The 17,813-nt window shown below is 44.2% G+C and overlaps 2 protein-coding genes across 2 annotated transcripts in view; one reads left to right on the top strand and one right to left on the bottom strand.

Moving 5' to 3' along the window:
- The window catches only part of Spidr (scaffold protein involved in DNA repair), a 222,678-nt gene extending 220,739 nt beyond the window's left edge, over positions 1–1,939 (top strand). Inside the window, exon 20 of the mRNA XM_021185304.3 lies at positions 1,368–1,939. Within this exon, the coding sequence (XP_021040963.1) occupies positions 1,368–1,523 (156 nt within the window). The 3' untranslated portion in view covers positions 1,524–1,939. The remainder of the gene's footprint in view (positions 1–1,367) is intronic.
- On the bottom strand, positions 1,159–3,935 carry Cebpd (CCAAT enhancer binding protein delta). Its single transcript, XM_021184664.3, has 2 exons — positions 2,631–3,935; positions 1,159–1,463 (listed from the first exon to the last, which is right to left on the bottom strand). The coding sequence occupies exon 1, from the start codon at positions 3,855–3,857 to the stop codon at positions 3,054–3,056; it is 804 nt and encodes a 267-aa protein (XP_021040323.1). The 5' UTR covers positions 3,858–3,935; the 3' UTR covers positions 1,159–1,463; positions 2,631–3,053.
- Positions 3,936–17,813: the final 13,878 nt, after the last annotated feature.

The following is a 17,813-nucleotide window of genomic DNA, read 5'->3' as shown; positions in this document are numbered from 1 at the left end:
TGATGACCTGATCCTAGCACTTTCTCCAGATCTCATTGTCAAGCAGGCTGTGAGCTTGCCATTCGCCTGCAGAGCATCACCTGCGAAGTATCCAGTTTTCCTCTCTAGACCAGCAGTTCTCATTTTTCCATGAGGCTATTGAACCACACTGTAGACCTTGTTCATTTGCAAAGTATTAAGTAAGCTACATTGGAAAATCGAGTCAGCATATGTCATGCTCACATCCCAACTGATCCTGACGATGACTCTGCAAAACATAGCACCCAGAACACTCCACACAGTCATTCTATAAAGTCCATTCTGGGCTTCATTGGCATGGTTCATCTCTGCCCCACTGGGCATCAACTGGTACCCTCAAGGCATGGCTGTAGCCACAGAAGCCTTCCCAGCCAGGGCTGTTGGCCCAACTTCCTCACAGGCCCTGACTGGGCTGGCCAACTTTCCTAACTGAGCTTAAGACATCTCTATGTCCCTTCCACCGCACTATGTCCCAGACCTAAATTTGAGAACAAAGTACGTCTAGCCCAGACCTGGAATCAAACTCTGGTCACGGGTAGATACCCTAGGAACCCAAAGCTGCGCTAGCTACATTCTCTGCTGTCCAGCTCCTTGGCCATAGCTGGCCTGAGTTCCTTGTCAGCTGCCTCGTCCAGAGGACAGGCTATGGTGCCCATTGCAGTCCTCTCTAGGCTGGCCATTACCTTCTGCAGTCTCCTCAAACTTGCACTTTTATTTTTAGCCCTACACTCACTGAAAATACTCTGCAGTTAGATCCATAAAAGCCAGGGCACAGCCACACCAGGGACAGATGCTGCTGCCCAGTACCTGTGTCTGTGTCTGGAGATGAAAATCTCCCAAGATTAACTATGTGGATAAAACCTCCAGTCACATTACTACAGCACAAACAGAAATGTTTACCCCAGTGTAACTCAAGAAGAAATGGAATCCAATTGAAGAGGGAAGTCTGGGGCAAGCACCAGGAAATCCTTTGGCCACAAGTGTTGCTAGATTGGGGAAGTGTCCCCAAAGGAAGTGGGAGACATATGCAAGCCAAAAGCCCAGCCCCCATGGAAGAACAGTACTTCCTCTGCATATTGTCTTCCGAATCCTGTCCTAGGCCAGTTTATCCAGGCAGCCACTAAAAACTTCGAGACTCAATTGTCATAATAAAGTAGTTTATTTTGCTCTGATAAAGGGGATTTTTATAATCCACATACCCCAACTCCCACCCCAAAGCCTTTTCCGTTGGAAGGAAGGCTGCAGCTTATGAAAGGAAGGACCTTTGTCCCGGCTGTGGCCTCGTTGGGAACAGAATGTCCAGGAACCCAGGGCTGTTTGCTTTAACCAGAATGCTTCTATCACTGCAGAGTTATAAAGTGGAGAGCGTCCTTGGAAAGGAGATGGGACCTTTACTCTGCTTTGTCCAGTCCATCACTACACAGCAGAGCAGCTGCGTCGTCACCCTGGAAGAGATTGAGCTTCTGAGTACAGCGGGAGCCACTGCTGCTCAGCCTCCTCCCTGACATCTGTGCGCTTGGCAAGGGGCTGTGTGTTAACTCAGAGTGTTTCTGTTTTTAAATTTAGTGGGTTTCTTTTCTTTCTTTTTTCTGGTAAAGAGATTAATAGGATAGTTTTAAATTAAAAATCAAAATACCTCTATTACATCTTTTTTTTTTTAACTTTACCTTCCTACAAGTTTGATAACATGTTTCTTTGAGTGTTTCTCATGTCTTCTGTGTCTTCATTTTGCAGCTACTTGGGCACTATTATTGATTAGGAAATGTGCTTTGTTGTAGCTTTAAAATATTTACAATTTATCAATGTTGTATATGTTTTTTCTTTGCAGTATCTAATATTCTCTGCTAGATTGTCCTGTAAAGCTTCAGCCAGTATCTCATATTGAAATATTACTGTTCCGTTACAATAAATAAATGTCCAACCTAAACACTTTGTGGTTTTAGTGTTCTGGGAACTGCCAGAGGTGGCACTGTCACCCATACAATGTAGATGAGTTGGGTGTGACGAGAGCTGTATAAAACAGAAATTTCTGTACCTTACTCCACTGCCCACCTGTCAGAGACCCTGAAGAGCTGCAGAGGGCAAATATCACAGACTCACAGCAATCCACAAGCCTGCACTTTGGGCAGGGATTTGAATTACAAACAAAGCTATGTATCTAGACCCTGGAGGTTTTGTGTTTTCTTCTGTACAACAGGCTGTGCAGATCAGGGAAGGGTTTGGAACAACCAGTATTCTTAGTAGAAAGGCACATAGCTTTGGAGGGGGGGTGGGGAATTAAGCCCGCAAACATTACAATTACTGGCTTTTGGGGCTGCCCTTTTTATATGCTAGGATATTAATTTGTCCTGGTACACATTTTTATATCTACACGTTGTCCCTAGATTGAGGAAAGTGGAGGCAACGAGGAATCAAGTTTCAGACTCCCAGCTCTCTTCCACCCACTCACCCTTCGGCAACCACCTAAAAGTTAGGCCAACTGCTCTCCGCCCCAGGTCAGCATACTCTGGGCTCACACACATGAATTAGTCATGCTTTCCCGTGTTCCTTCCGCGGGCAATATAGACCGTGAGGAAACGCATCCATCTCCTTACCCCATGTGGGCAACGCACCTGGTCGGGTGGCTCCCAGGTACTTGCTTTTCCCTGGTGAAGTCTCAGTATGTTGTGTGCGGGAGAGAATGAATATAGGAAGCTGCAGCGATTTAAATGCTTCTTTATTCTTACAAATACTGTAAAAATGAATATAAAAAGCATGCGCAGTCTCTTCCTCTTATCTACAAAAGTCTGTCGGAAATGTCTTTTCTACAAATGTACCTTAGCTGCAATGGTAATAAGACGTAGAAAATGCTACCATTATAAAAAATAATTTAAGGGGGAAAGATTAATATAGCTTCTCTCGCAGTCCGGTGCCCAAGCTGCAGCTTCCTGTCGCTCGCAGGTCCCAAAGAAACTAGCGATTCGGGCGGCGTCTGCTCCCCGCTGTCGGGGTCTGAGGTATAGGTCGTTCAGAGTCTCAAAGGCCCACGCCGCGCGTTACCGGCAGTCGGCGCCGGTGGGCGGCAGGAAAGGCGGGCTGGGCAGCTTTTTGAAGAACTGCCGAAGGCCAGCCAGGTCCCGGGTGAGCTGCTCCACGCGCTGATGCAGCTTCTCGTTCTCGGCCGACAACTCCACCAGCTTCTGCTGCATCTCCTGGTTGCGGCGCTTGGCCTTGTCGCGGCTCTTGCGCACAGCGATGTTGTTGCGCTCGCGCCGCTGCCGGTACTCCGGGCTGCCGCGGTCCGGAACCCTCTTGCCCGCGCCCTTTTCTCGGACTGTGCCGGGCGCGAGGCTCGGCCCCGGGCTGCCTCGAGGAGGCTCCGGCGAAGTGGGTGGAGTGGGCTGAGCCGCGGCCGCCAAGCTCACCACTGTCTGCGCGCACACCGCCACTTGCGCGGGCAGCAGGGAGCCCGGCGCGTCGCCGTCGCCCCAGTCGGGTTCGCGCTTGAGCGGACCCCTGGCGACTGACCCCACACCCGGGGGTCGCGTAGGGCCGCCCTGCAGCAGCTCCAGGCCGCCCGCGCTGGCCGCTTTGTGGTTGCTGTTGAAGAGGTCGGCGAAGAGTTCGTCGTGGCACAGCTCTAGGGTGGGCACGGCGGCCATGGAGTCAATGTAGGCGCTGAAGTCGATGGCGCTCTCGTCGTCGTACATGGCAGGAGTCGTGGAGCCCAGCTCCCCCAGATCCCCTGGCTCGGGCCCTCGGCCGGGCTTGTCCACCCTGCCTGGCTCGTAGAAGGCAGGTTCTGTGGGCCAGGGTGTGCCGCGCACCGGGCTGTCCAGGCTGAAAAGCGCGGCGCTCATGGCGGCGTCGGCCGGACCTGGCGTCCAAGTTGGGCTGTCACCTCGCCGGGCCGGACCGCCGCCTTTTCTAGCCCCAGCTGACGCGCACGCCCCGCCCTGGCCCCAGTGGGTCGGAGACCGGGACGGGGAGGGACTGGGGTGCTGCTGGGAACGACCCGCCCTCTGCCCGCACTCCTTGCCTTCCCTCCTTCCTGTTTGTGCGGTTTGGACCTACTTAGCCGTCCGAGCCTGAAGCGAAATGAAAATCTGGATTTGGCCCCGACACGCGCAAAGCAGGACGCCTTCAGACATAGCAAAGGCGGAACAGGGAGCAAGGCTCCGCAGCCCGAGTCCTGGCACCTCCGCCACGAGGCCAGAAGTAGTGAACCGTGGTTCGCGGACCCCGGGCCTCAGCCTCCGCCGGTCCAGAGTGAGCGCAGCCAGTGGGAGTCTCCTGAAATTCGAACCCTCTCCAGCTACACCTCTCGGAGTGCCGAGGCCCAGCTGCCATCGAGGTTAGGTTCAGCAACAGAGCCTGATGGACGGACAGATCAACCCGGCTCCCCGCTGACCACAAAGCCAACGGAAGAGTGACGGCCACCCTAAGGTTTCTCCGCACCTGACAGCGATCTTGGGTGCTCCAGCATTTCTTCCTGGTTATTAAAGCGGTGCCACCTGGTGGTAGCATTGCATCTTGCTGTTTCTTTTTCTTGCAAATTGTACCCAAAAGAGATGTTATTCTGAAGTAATTGTGGCTTGCTGAGAGAAAGCTAAGATTTACATCAATACTCATAAAGAGGTGTTACTTTGCCAGCTCTTCAGAATTCATGAAAAGATGAAGAGAAATTTCAACCCCAGCTACTCAGACCTGAGGCTAGATGAGTAGTTGAACCCCAGGAGTTCAAGTGCCTGATGGCCTGTCTCAAGCAAAAGTCAAGAAAATCATCTGTCCAAATTCAGATGTGTCCCTCATATCCCTCCCCTAACTCATTCCGATTCACCAGGTGTTCTGACAACAAACAGCTGATTTACACAGAGCAGCCTAGCTCCTACCTTCAGTTCCCGAGGAAAACCCTAATGAGGGGCTGTGGAATATTTAATGGCTTTTTTGGAAAAAAAAAGGTAAACACAGCTTTGGAATTTCATAATCATAAGTGATGTTTATAAATGGCATATGATGTCGCTATTGTAACTGTCTCTGAGGTTAAAGCCAGCGCACATGTGATATACATGCACAGGAAAACCCTAGGAGACGTTCTTGGTTCTTAGCCCTGGATGCCATAGAAACATGATTAGGGAACACGTGTTTATCCCTCAGAGAGACCACATTCCGAGGCTGTTTTCAGTGAGACAACATGCTCGTTCTGATACCTGGGTCCACTCACTACATTTATGAAAAGTTGTGTTTACAAGACAGCGGGGCCAATTAGAATGTCTCAGAAGGACAGGCTACCGTGGGCACTATTGGGCTGCACCTGAAAGCTCTGTGTATTCAGAAACCCGCCAACCAGTGCGTACTTTTCCATTTTCCAGAAATGGAGAAAGGCAACACGACAGAACAACAAAGCATGAATATAGTGTGACATTTGAGAGCTGTTAAAGTTTAGCCCCTGTGACAGTCATTCGTGATCCTTTCATGACTGTTCCCACACACTGTGCCTATCTCAAGGACCTTTCCTAGCACCATGGGTGGCAACAAAATGACTTAACCACATAGGCCTAAAAGCAGCCACCAATAGAGAAAGCGTTCAAGCTCAACATAAAAATTAAACTAATTATATAAAATAATTTCCTAAACTATAAATTGAGTTAATCTATAATTTTATAGATGAAATGTACTCAAGATGAATGTGAACACTTCCCATGCCTTATTCCTGTGAGAAAAACATCATTTTGAGCTCTTCTCAGCACACCTGCCAAAAGCCTTCTGGTTAGAATTCTTGAGACCCTCTCCTTGTCCTCAGCAACATCACATATGGAACATATTGGAGGTTCCAATGACACCCACTCTATGTGGACATTCTGGAAACCTTGGTATTTAAAAATTCGGGAGACTAGCAGTGTTGATATGTCTTAGAGTCACAGAGCACTGTCAGACTTGGAAGCTCAGACTGGTCACACCAACCAATCTCCCTGAGGTCCTCTTTGTACATTTCACTCCATACAAGAACAGTTCTCTAGATGGGATATTCAAATATGTATAAATACTCTAAAGGCATTTCTGGATAGCTCTAGGTAAAATGAAATATGAAATCAAGCTTGAAGAGAAGTAAAACTTCCCAGCATTCAAGAAGTGAAGGCAGGAGGATTATGGATTTGAAGCCAGCTTGAGATACATATTGAGGCCATATATCAAGAAAAGAAAGTTGTAATAAATGGTGGTTCGAATGAGAATGGCCCCATAGGCTCATATGTTTGAATTCTTAATCCCCAGTTGGTGGAAGTGTTTGGGGACGATTAAGAGGTGTGGCTTTGTTAGAAGGGGTGGGTCACTACAGGCTAGCTTTGAGGTTTCAAAAGGCTGGGACCATTCCCAACATCTCTCCGTCTCCTACTTGCAGTTTAAGATGTGAGCTTTCAGCTCTTCTTGCTGACATGCTTTTGCTCAGTCATCATGAACATTAACCATTTGGAACCATACAGCCAACCATACTGTTTCTTTTGTAAGTTGCTTTGGTCAGACTGCTGCCAAGAAAGCAGGTGGGCTGACTGCACATCTTTCCCTCTCCTTCTGCTCCTCCAGGTCCAATTCCTCAGTCCCATCCCCAGCTCGGCAGTAGAACACCTGGTGCTGTCTCCCTTTTGTCTATGACCTCATCCCCTACGGATCACAAAGATCTTCTCCTCCAAACTTCCAACTTATCCCATTATCCCACCTTCCAACAGCAGCAAGCATCTCCTCTAAACACAGAAGCTGAACAGGCCAGGGAGTCAGGTAAGCTTACTGAAGACTTTCACCACTTGCTCTCCAAACTCAGTGCCCTAGCTCCGTCCCTATTTCTGTCACAGAACACCTGTGACAGCCTTCCCTTCTCCCCTACCCATACCTCCTGTGGATCCCACAGACCTCATCCTCCTCCCCCCCCCTCCATCCCCTTCTTCTCCTCCTTCTCTCCCTCCCTCCATACATTGCTTTATCTCAGCACCCAACTCTAGTATATTCCACACTAACCCACAGGCAACCTCTGCCAGGGAAGTAGGCAAGCTGACTACAGATCTTCACTTCTCCTTCTGTTTCTCGTGATCCAATCCCCCAGGATCATACCTGGCTCTCCAGCAGACCTTCTGGGGTAAGCTCCTTTCACTCTCTGTCCCCATTCAAGGGAACACTGGTGAAACACTCGTTTTCCTCCCTCCTGTGGACCCCCTCAAGCCCCAACCTATCCCCATACATACCTAAGTGTCAGCTCCCAGTACCCACAGACACATTTTACCTGGAACCACCAGTGGCCACATCTATCAGATCATCAGAAAATCTATAGACAGCACACTCCAAAAAAAAAAAAAAAAGAATCAAGAGGAAACAAACCAAGGAACCCAAAACCCTCTGAGGAAAAACAAAGCCAGATCTCATCACCCAGAGCTGTAAACTTCCTAATGCCAGAGGCCTAGGTGCCAGCATGAAAATGTCTCCATTAGAGCACAACAAACTTAACACAGTGGGTGCTGAATATCCCTACACAGGTTAAGCACAAGGAAAAGACCTTAAAAAACAGCCTTTGTGAATATGATAGAGCTCCTTTTAAAAAGAAATGAATAAATTCCATAAACCCAGGAAAACACAAATAGTGGAAGAAAATGAGTTTTTACTGTTCAAGTCCTGAACATGGAAATAGTATCAATAAAGAAAACACAAACTCAGGGAATTTTAGAAAAATTGTGTCCCATAAATTTGAGTATATTGTGTATTCATTCCTAGTCTAGAATGTCTTAAATTGATTTCTATTCATTTAAAAATGATTTATATAGGAATTAGGAATTTGATCAGAAACAACAGAAGCAAGCTTCACAAACAGAATACAACAGATGGAAGAGAGAATCATAGGTATTAAAGATATGATAGAAGAAATGGATATATCATTAAAGAAAATATTAAATCTAAAAAACTGGTACAAAAGATCCAGGAAATCTAGGACACTATAAAAAGACCAAATCTAAGAATAGAGGAGAGAAAAGAAACCCAGATCAAAATCCCAGAAAAATATTTTCAACAAAATCATAGAAGAAAAATTTCCCAACATAAAGGAAATGCCTATAAAAGTACAAGAGGTATGCAGAACACCAAACAGATTGGACCAGAAAAGAAATCTCCACAGGACATAATAATCAAAACCCTAACTGTACAAAACAAGAAAAAAGAATATTCATATTTATTTTACAAAATAAAAGTAAATAAACCATTTTGAATTAATAGAAATCAATTTAAGACATTCTAGACTAGGAATGAATACACAATATGCCCAAATTTATGGGACACAATGAAAGTTGTTCTCTAAGAGGCAAGTGCCTACATTAATAAACTTGGAGAGATCTCATACAAGCAATGTAACAGCTCAACTGAAAACTCTAGAACTCACAGAGAAATCACACTCAAAAGGAATACACAGCAAGAAATAATCAAACTTGAGACTGAAATCAATAAAATAGAAACTGAACTACAATATAAAGAATCAATGAAGAAATATTTGGTTCTTTGAGGAAATCAATAAGATAAACAAACCTATATCCAAATTAGCTAAAAGGTAGAGAGAGAATATCCAAATTAATAACATTAGAAACGAAAAAGGAAATCTAACAACAAACACTGAGGAAATTCAGAAAATCATAAGTATATCCATTAAAAATCTATACTTCACCAAATTGGAAAATCTAAAAGAAATAGTTTTCTCTATAGGTAATTTAGTTTACTAAAGTTAAATCGAGATCAGATAAGTCTTTTAAACAGACCTATAACCCCCAGTGAATGAAATAGAAGCATTTATTCAACATCTCCCAACCAAAGAGAGAGAGAATTACAGACTGATTTCCCTATTAAAATAGATGCAACAATAATAAAACACTTGAACACTGAATCTAAAAACACATGAAAAGATCATCCACCATGATTAAGTAGACTTCATTCCAGAGATGCAGGAATGTTTCAACATAAATCAATAAATGTAATATACCATATAAACAAACTGAAAGAGAAAAAAAACCACAGAATTATCTCATTAGATGTAGAAAAAGCCTTTGACAAAACCCAACACTCCTTCATGGGAAAAAAAATCCTGAAGAGATTAAGGTTACAACCGACTTATCTAACGGGCAGTTTACAGCAAGCCCGTAGAGACATCAACTTAATGGAAAGAAACTCAGCACAATTCCACAAAAATCAAGAACAAGATAGGCTGTTCACTTTCTCCATATATATTCAATATAGGATTTTAAATTCTACCATTCACTATAGGGCTACTATCCAAAATCTATCAAGAACTCCAGAAACTAGATATCTAAAAACTGAATAATCCGATAAAAAATGTGTATAGATCTAAACAGATAATTTTCCAGAGAAGAAACTCAGAATGTCTGCAAAACATTTATTCAACATCCTTAGCCATCAGGGAAATGTAAATCAAATTACTCTGAAATTCTATCTTATACCTGTCAGAATGGCTGAGATCAATAATACAAGTGACAGCTTATGCTGGCCAGGATGTAGAATAAAGGGAACACTCCTCCATTGCTGATGGGAGTGCAAACTTGTACAACTGCTATGGGAATCAGTTCTTAGAAAAATGGGAGTCAATCTACCTAAAGATCCAACTATACCACTCTTGGGCATATACCGAAAGGACACTTGTACCACAAAAACACCTGCTCAACTATGTTCATTGCTGCTTCATTCACAATAACTAGAAACTGGAAAGAACATAGATGTCCCTTAACAGAAGATCAGGTAAAGAAAAAGTGGTTCATTTACACAAAAGTATTATTCAACTGTTTAAAAAAACAAGGACATGAAATTTGTAGGCAAATGGAAGAAACAAGGAAAGAAATCATCCAGAACCAGGTAACCCAGATTTAGAATAATTATTGCATGTATTCATTTATATGTGGATATTACCTGGTGAGAAAATGATAAGCAAGCTACAATCTATAAACCTAGAGAAGTTAGGTATAAAGGATGGGAATGGGGTGACACATAGGTCTCCTTGGAGGGGAAAATGGAATAGATTTTGTGGGTCTGAACCAGGTCCTCTTTATATATATATAATGGCTTTCAGTTTAGTATTCTTATGAATTCCTGTGTGAAGAACATGGTTTCTGATTCTTATACCTTCCCTTGGGCTCTTTAACTTGTTTGCTTGCCTTGTACTGGATCAGGAGGATCAGGTGCTGAGGGGAGATGGTGTTGAGGCAGGAGAGGATACAGGGGGAAACATAGAACCGAGGGGGCATTTGGGCATGATGGAAACCTAGTACTGTGGAAACATCCTAAAATACACGAAAGTGATCCAAATGAAATCTCCAAATAACTAGGGAGACAGAGTCCCCACTGGTCATCTCTTGTCACCAAAAAAGCTTCCAGTACTGGAACTGGGTTACATCCAATTAGCCAAAGGAGTCCTATAAAAATCTTCAGACAGCCCAGGTTGATGCCAAGACAAACTGACAGCAAGGCCTCATTGCTGAAGACAACACCTACTCAACTCATTGAACATGGAGAGATTAAGCTGGTACCTTCAAAGAACCTTCACCTGTATGTTTTAGTGTCTGTGACATGAACACATACTCTGCAGGCTACCAAAAGAGAAACATGCCAACTCAGCCACAAAACCTTACTTCTACAATACTGTCCTGCTACAAATATGCTGAGGCAATAGTGGCACAAAGCTTGCGTGATTAGCCAACCAATGTCTGATTTGACTTAAGGCCCGCTCCATGAAATGGAATCTACACTTAGCTCCGATGACCAAGAAATAGAACTAAACAGCCCAGACACCTAGAGTAAAAGCAAATACTACTGGTCTTTAAAAATAGGTAGTAAGCCGGGCGTGGTGGTGCACGCCTTTAATCCCAGCACTCGGGAGGCAGAGGCAGGCAGATTTCTGAGTTTGAGGCCAGCCTGGTCTACAAAGTGAGCTCCAGGACAGCCAGAGCTATAAAGAGAAACCCTGTCTCGAAAAACCAAAAAAAAAAAAAAAAAAAAAAAGGTAGTAAATTGACTCCCAATATCTCTATACTTATAGATCAAGGCCTTCTATTCAGCTATCATCAGACAGGGTTTCTCTGCAGCAGATAGGAACAAATACAGAGATCCATAACCAAATATCACACACACACACACACACACACACAGAAAGAGAGAGAGAGAGAGACAGAGACAGAGACACAGAGAGAGACAGAGAGACAGGGACAGAGACAGACAGAGTACAGAGAAACAGAAACCCTCATATCTAAATGGGATGTCTCTGAAATACCTCCCCTTAAAGTTCAGGGAACATTAAGGAAAATGAGGCAGAAAAAAAGTGTTAAGAGCCAGAGGATTTGGAGAATACCAGGAAAACAAGGCCCTCTAAATCAACTAAGTAAAGGTCATATAAACTCACAGAGACTGAGCAGCAGGACAGGGCATACATGGATCTTCACCAGGTCCTCTCCATATATAATATAGCTTTCAGTGAGTGTTCTTTTGGGATTTCTGAGTGTGTGACTAACAGAGATTCTGATTCATGTGCCTTCTCTTGGGCTCTTTCCCTTCTGTTGTTTTGCCTTGTCCAACTTTAATGAGATAGAATTTGTTTTACCATATTTTATTTTGTTATGTTTTGCTTTTATCTCTTAGAAGTCTGTTCTTTCCTAAAGGACCAAGATGGAGGAGTAGATGGGATGTGAGGGGGGCTGGAAGGAGTAGAGGGAGGGAAAAAAGTGTAATCAGGATATATTGTATGTATAAAGAATCTATTCAAAAGGTAAATAAAAAACATGTTTTAAAAAGTCAGTGTTCTGTCAAAGCAATAAAAAACTAAGACATAATAGGTAAAAAAAAATTCTGCATATACTCCTGTGTTGAGAACTTAACTGGCTGCACATGCAGATGAGAAAGCAGAGCTGTCTGACCCGTTGGATCTTATGCCCCCAAGAACCATTTTCATACTTTTACATTCCTTTTCATATATTCATAAAGTGAGGTGTTATTAGAACCCATGCCTGAAACAGATTAAATTCTTTCTATGAAAGCAAAGTAGAAAGTTAAAGAAATATGATAGGAGCAATGTCACTGTCAGAGTGGGAAGCCCCAGGCTCTGGTGAAACTGTGATAGGGGTAGTAACATGCCTCGGTACTTAAGACTCTGCTGCCAAGTCTGTTGACCTGCAAATGGGTAGAAAGGGAAAATCAGCTCTACCAAGCTGCCCAGTGTTTGTGTATGGGGAGCTCAGCTCCATGATCAATGAACCTATCCTCCATTTGACCATAAGTCTGTGTGAGATTCATGCATCTCGCAGATTAAACACGGACCTTTAAAATGTCATCCCACGTAAGTTAGCATGTAGGCCCAAAATCAAGGCAAAGAAATGAGAAGGAATTTCACGATCTCAATACAAGAAGGATGAGTCTGTCTTATCATGCAGAGTGTAGTTATGGGTACCAAGCTCTGTCATCTAGATCTTGCTTTGATCTCCCCTCAGCTCTGAGGCACATTTGTGGATGGAAAGGAATCTATGGCGCCATTTTGATGTAAATGTAACTTTTATTCTCCTCTAGTAACTGCCATCTTGGAGCCTTACTGCCTCTGTCTGCTAGCCCAGGTCTAATCCTGGAAGCTTCTAGCCTCCAAACATTCTAATCTAGGCCTAGAAAGTGTTCATCCTCTGAGATATGCTGCTGAATAAGCTCACCCTTTTTTGCTCTTTCTGATCTCTGGCTGGCTGATTCAACTCAGCTGTTCTGACTCTCCAAGCTGACTGATGCAATCTGGCCTCTCCCTATCTTCCTCTCCTTCCCCATCTCTCCCCCCTCCCCTTTCTCCCTCTCTCTCCCTCTCCCTCCCCATCTCCCTCTCTACCTCTCCCTCCTCCTTCCCCTCCTCCTCTCCCTGCCTCCTCTGAATTGCTCTGCTTGCCCTCATACTAACTTTAGCAATAGGTTCTAATTTTCTAGCTCCTTATTCTCTGGCCCATTCTGTCTTCACCTGTGTCTAGCTTGTTCTCTCTCTACAGCTCGTCTCTCTATGACTGTCCAGGTAAAGCTGCCTCCCCTCTTTTCTTTTTCTCCTTTTTTTTTCTGCACTGCTCTCTCCTAAGTAGCCTTTTTCCTCTTTCATGATGGATTTGAAATCTGGGACAAACACCCAAGTTGTTACAAACAAAGACTGTTCTTGGGAACGCACATAAAGGCAGTAGATGTCTGAGCAGGGTCCTTTCTGTAAAGATCATTCCAGTCGTAGGTAGTGGCAGCATCTGGACTATCTAGAGTCATCAGTCTAGAGTGCTTTGCTAATTGGTATAAAGGGGAAGGTTCAGAAAATGTAAGTCCTTGCCAGGCTAACTGCTTTGATAAAAGTAATTTTAAGTTTCTCACAATTGCATTTGGCTTCTTTATTCAGAGCATGAACTCAATTTGTCAGATTTGTACCTCAAGAATTTTTACCCACTGATCTGGCTCCCAAACACACCACATTATTTTGTTGCATTTTTTTTTATTGATTTGTAAAACTGACTATTGGCACTTAGCATATTTAATATTGAAAAAGAGCAAAGCCACGTATTGGTGTAGAGTCCACTGATCAATGTGTGGAGAATGTAATAGCCGTAATATGCCCTAAAAGAGAACATTTCTTTTTTTCTAGAGATTTTTTATTAATAATTATTATATTTATTAACATCTCAAATGTTGCTCCCCTCCTGGTCCTCCCTTGAATTCTTTCCCCCACCCTCCCTCCTCTTCACCTCTGAGAGGGTGCCCTCTCCCCTCATTCTCTTCGCCCTTGGGCATCAAGTCTCTGCAGGATTAAGGGAATCCTCTCCTGCTCCCAGACCCAGACTGTCAGCAAGTTCTTACAGAGGCACATGGGTGGCATGAAGATCTGATAGACCAGCCACTAGAGGGCGCAGAAGTTACTGGTTCACAGACGGAAGCAGCTATCTAGAAGGAGAGAAAAGACATGATGGAGCAAGTACATATTGTGTGAGTTCCTTTGTGAATATGTTACCTCACTCAGGATGATGCCCTCCAGATCCATCCATTTGCCTAGGAATTTCATAAATTCATTCCTTTTAATAGCTGAGTAGTACTCCATTGTGTAAATGTACCACATTTTCTGTATCCATTCCTCTGTTGAGGGGCATCTTGGTTCTTTCCAGCTTCTGGCTATTATAAATAAGGCTGCTATGAACATAGTGGAGCATGTGTCCTTCTTACCGGTTGGAACATCTTCTGGATATATGCCCAGGAGAGGTATTGCTGGATCCTCTGGTAGTATTATGTCCAATTTTCTGAGGAACCGCCAAACTGATTTCCAGAGTGGTTGTACCAGCTTGCAATCCCACCAACAATGAAGGAGTGTTCCTCTTTCTCCACATCCTCACCAGCATCTGCTGTCACCTGAATTTTTGATCTTAGCCATTCTGACTGGTGTGAGGTGGAATCTCAGGGTTGTTTTGAGTTGCATTTCCCTGATGATTAAGGATGTTGAACATTTTTCCAGGTGCTTCTCTGCCATTCGGTATTCCTCAGGTGAGAATTCTTTGTTCAGTTCTGAGCCCCATTTTTTAATGGGGTTATTTGATTTTCTGGAGTCCACCTTCTTGAGTTCCTTATATATATTGGATATTAGTCCCCTATCTGATTTAGGATAGGTAAAGATCCTTTCCCAATCTGTTGGTGGTCTTTTTGTCTTATTGATGGTGTCTTTTGCCTTGCAGAAGCTTTGCAACTTTATGAGGTCCCATTTATCGATTCTCGATCTTACAGCACAAGCCTTTGCTGTTCTATTCAGGAATTTTTCCCCTGTACCCATATCTTAGAGGCTTTTCCCTACTTTCTCCTCTATAAGTTTCAGTGTCTCTGGTTTTATGTGGAGTTCCTTAATCCACTTAGATTTGACCTTGGTACAAGGAGATAGGAATGGATCAATTCGCATTCTTCTACATGATAACCGCCAGTTGTGCCAGCACCATTTGTTGAAAATGCTGTCTTTTTTCCACTGGATGGTTTTTGCTCCCTTGTCAAAGATCAAGTGACCATAGGTATGTGGGTTGATCTCAGGGTCTTCAATTCTGTTCCATTGGTCTACTTGTCTGTCGTTATACCAGTACCATGCAGTTTTTATCACAATTGCTCTGTAGTACAGCTTTAGGTCACACAATATGTACTCACTGATAAGTGGATATTAGCCCAAAAACTTAGGATACCCAAGATATAAGATACAATTTGTTAAACACATGAAACTCAAGAAGAACGAAGACCAGACTGTGCCCCTTCTTGGAACTGGGAACAAAACACCCATGGAAAGAGTTACAGAGATAAAGTTTGGAGCTGTGAAGAAAGGATGGACCATCTAAAGACTGCCATATCCAGAGATCCATCCCATAATCAGCTTCCAAACGCTGACACCATTGCATACACTAGCAAGATTTTGCTGAAAGGACCCAGATATAGCTGTCTCTTGTGAGACAATGCCGGGGCCTAGCAAACACAGAAGTGGATGCTCACAGTCAGCTATTGGATGGATCACAGGGCCCCCAATGGAGGAGCTAGAGAAAGTACCCAAGGAGCTAAAGGGAACTGCAACCCCATAGGTGGATCATGGTATCACTCTTCTGGTGACTAGGACAGTGGATGATGCTTACCTTGGCAGGGTCATGAACTAACCAGTACCCCAGAGCTCTTGACTCTAGCTGCATTTGTTGGCCTAGTCGGCCATCACTGGAAAGAGAGGCCCATTGGACTTGCCAACTTTATATGCCCCAGTACAGGGGAATGCCAGGGCCAAGGGGTGGGGGTGGGTGGGTGGGGGACTGGGGGGGAGTGTATTGGGGACTTTTTTTGATAGCATTGGAAATGTAATTGAGGAAAATACATAATAAAAAAAAAAAGACATGATGGAGCAAAATGGATACCAAATTATCTGGACACAGGCCCTGCCAGAGGACACGTCGGCCCAAAAGGCAGAACTGATTGCACTCACTAAGGCCTTGAAATTAGGAAAAAGACTCAACATCTACACGGATAGCAGGTATGCTTTTGCCATAGCCTACGTCCATGGGTCCATATATCAACAGAGGGGTCTACTGATGTCAGGAGGAAAAGAAATTAAGAACAAAGAGCAAATACTGGCTCTACTGAGGCCCCTTCATGACCCTGCCAAGGTAAGCATCATCCACTGTCCTAGTCACCAGAAGAGTGATACCGTGATAGAAAGGGGCAACAACACGGCAGACAGAGAGGCATGAGCAGTTGCAGCCATGGCCCTGCTGGTGCTCCTGACAATGGAGCCTGAAAATCCCTTCCCCTATTTTACCTATACAGCAGAGGACTTAGCCCTCACTTCCAAAGATTCCTGTAACCAGTTCAACAAAAATAAAAGACTGTGGTACACCTCCGGGAAAAGAAAATTCTGCCACAAAGACAAGCAGAGGGTATGATCAAACAGATGCACCAGTGGACTCATTTAGGGGTAAGCAAGCTCATCCAGACATTCTCCAAGGCTAAGTACCATGTACCAGGGTTAAAACACCTGTGGAGCAGGTGGTGCACAAGTGTGTGCCCTGTCAAAATGTCAATATCTGCCACACTACGGTGGATCCAGGGAAGAGGTACCGGGGAGACAGACCTGGCATCTACTGGTAGGTAGACTTTACTGAGGAAAATACGGGAAGAAATACCTTCTGGCTTTTGTGGATACGTTCTCGAGATGGGTAGAAGCTTTTCCCTGTAAAAATGTGACTGCTCAGATGGTTGATAAGAAGATTATTGAAGAAATTTTTTCAGGGTTCAGAGTGCCAAAAGCAATAGTGTCAGATAATGGCCCCGCCTTTGTTGCCCAGGTAAGTCAGGCGTGACCAAGTATTTAGAGATAGAATAGAAATTACACTGTGTGTGCAGACCTCAGGACAGGTAGAAAGGATGAATAGAACCCTAAAATAAACCTTGACAAAATTAACCATGGAGACTGGCACAAGCTGGGTGGTGCTCCTTCCCCTTTCCCTATCTAGAACTAAAAATACTCCCTGTTGGTTCAGTCTTACTCCCTTAAGATCCTTTATGAGGCTCCTACACCCATCACTGTCTTAAATGATGTGACTGAACCCACATGTTGTAATAATGATCTGTATGCTAAATTAAAGGCTTGCAGGTGGTGCAGAAAGAAGTCTGGTCACAACTGGCTGCAGCAAACAAGCCAGGTACCCCACATCTCACCAGTTCCAGGTCAGAGATCTGATCTATGTGCACCTGCATCATGCCCAGAAGGGTCCCTACCTAGTTCTGTTTACTACCCCTTCTTATCCTGTTTCTGTTCTTAACCTTTGGCCCATGCATCCTTAATTGCTTAAATATAGTACAAGTTTTGATGCTCAGACAACAATGTCAGTGACTGTAACAAAGTGGGACATCATTTTAGGATTGAAATGTACCAGAGGAAAAGCGGGGAGTATAGAATCCAAAATAAGTTCAAGACCATCTAGCCCCTTCCCCTCTGAGGGGACTTTCAGAAACATAGTGGTCAAAATGACTAAGTCTACAGCTGCCAAAACAAAATGAACTGTTCTCAGAAAAATAACCATAACAAGATTAGCAGTTCCCAGAGAAATTCCCCTGCCCCCCCCCTCCAGTGAATTCTGAGAAAAACAATAAACCGCTCTGGCCTTGCTAGAATTCCCTGTGACGTTAATAGCTGTGATGTTAATAGCTGACCCTTAAGTTCAAAATGTACTGCTGCTTTGTTGAATAACCCACCATAAGGGCAGGCAAAGTGAGTCACTAGGCCAAAG

The sequence above is a fragment of the Mus caroli genome, unplaced genomic scaffold (assembly GCF_978045245.1).
Source record: "Mus caroli unplaced genomic scaffold, Mus_caroli_1 scaffold_17, whole genome shotgun sequence".
NCBI classification, from domain to species: domain Eukaryota; kingdom Metazoa; phylum Chordata; class Mammalia; order Rodentia; family Muridae; genus Mus; species Mus caroli.
This window is presented reverse-complemented; position numbering and strand designations above follow the sequence as displayed.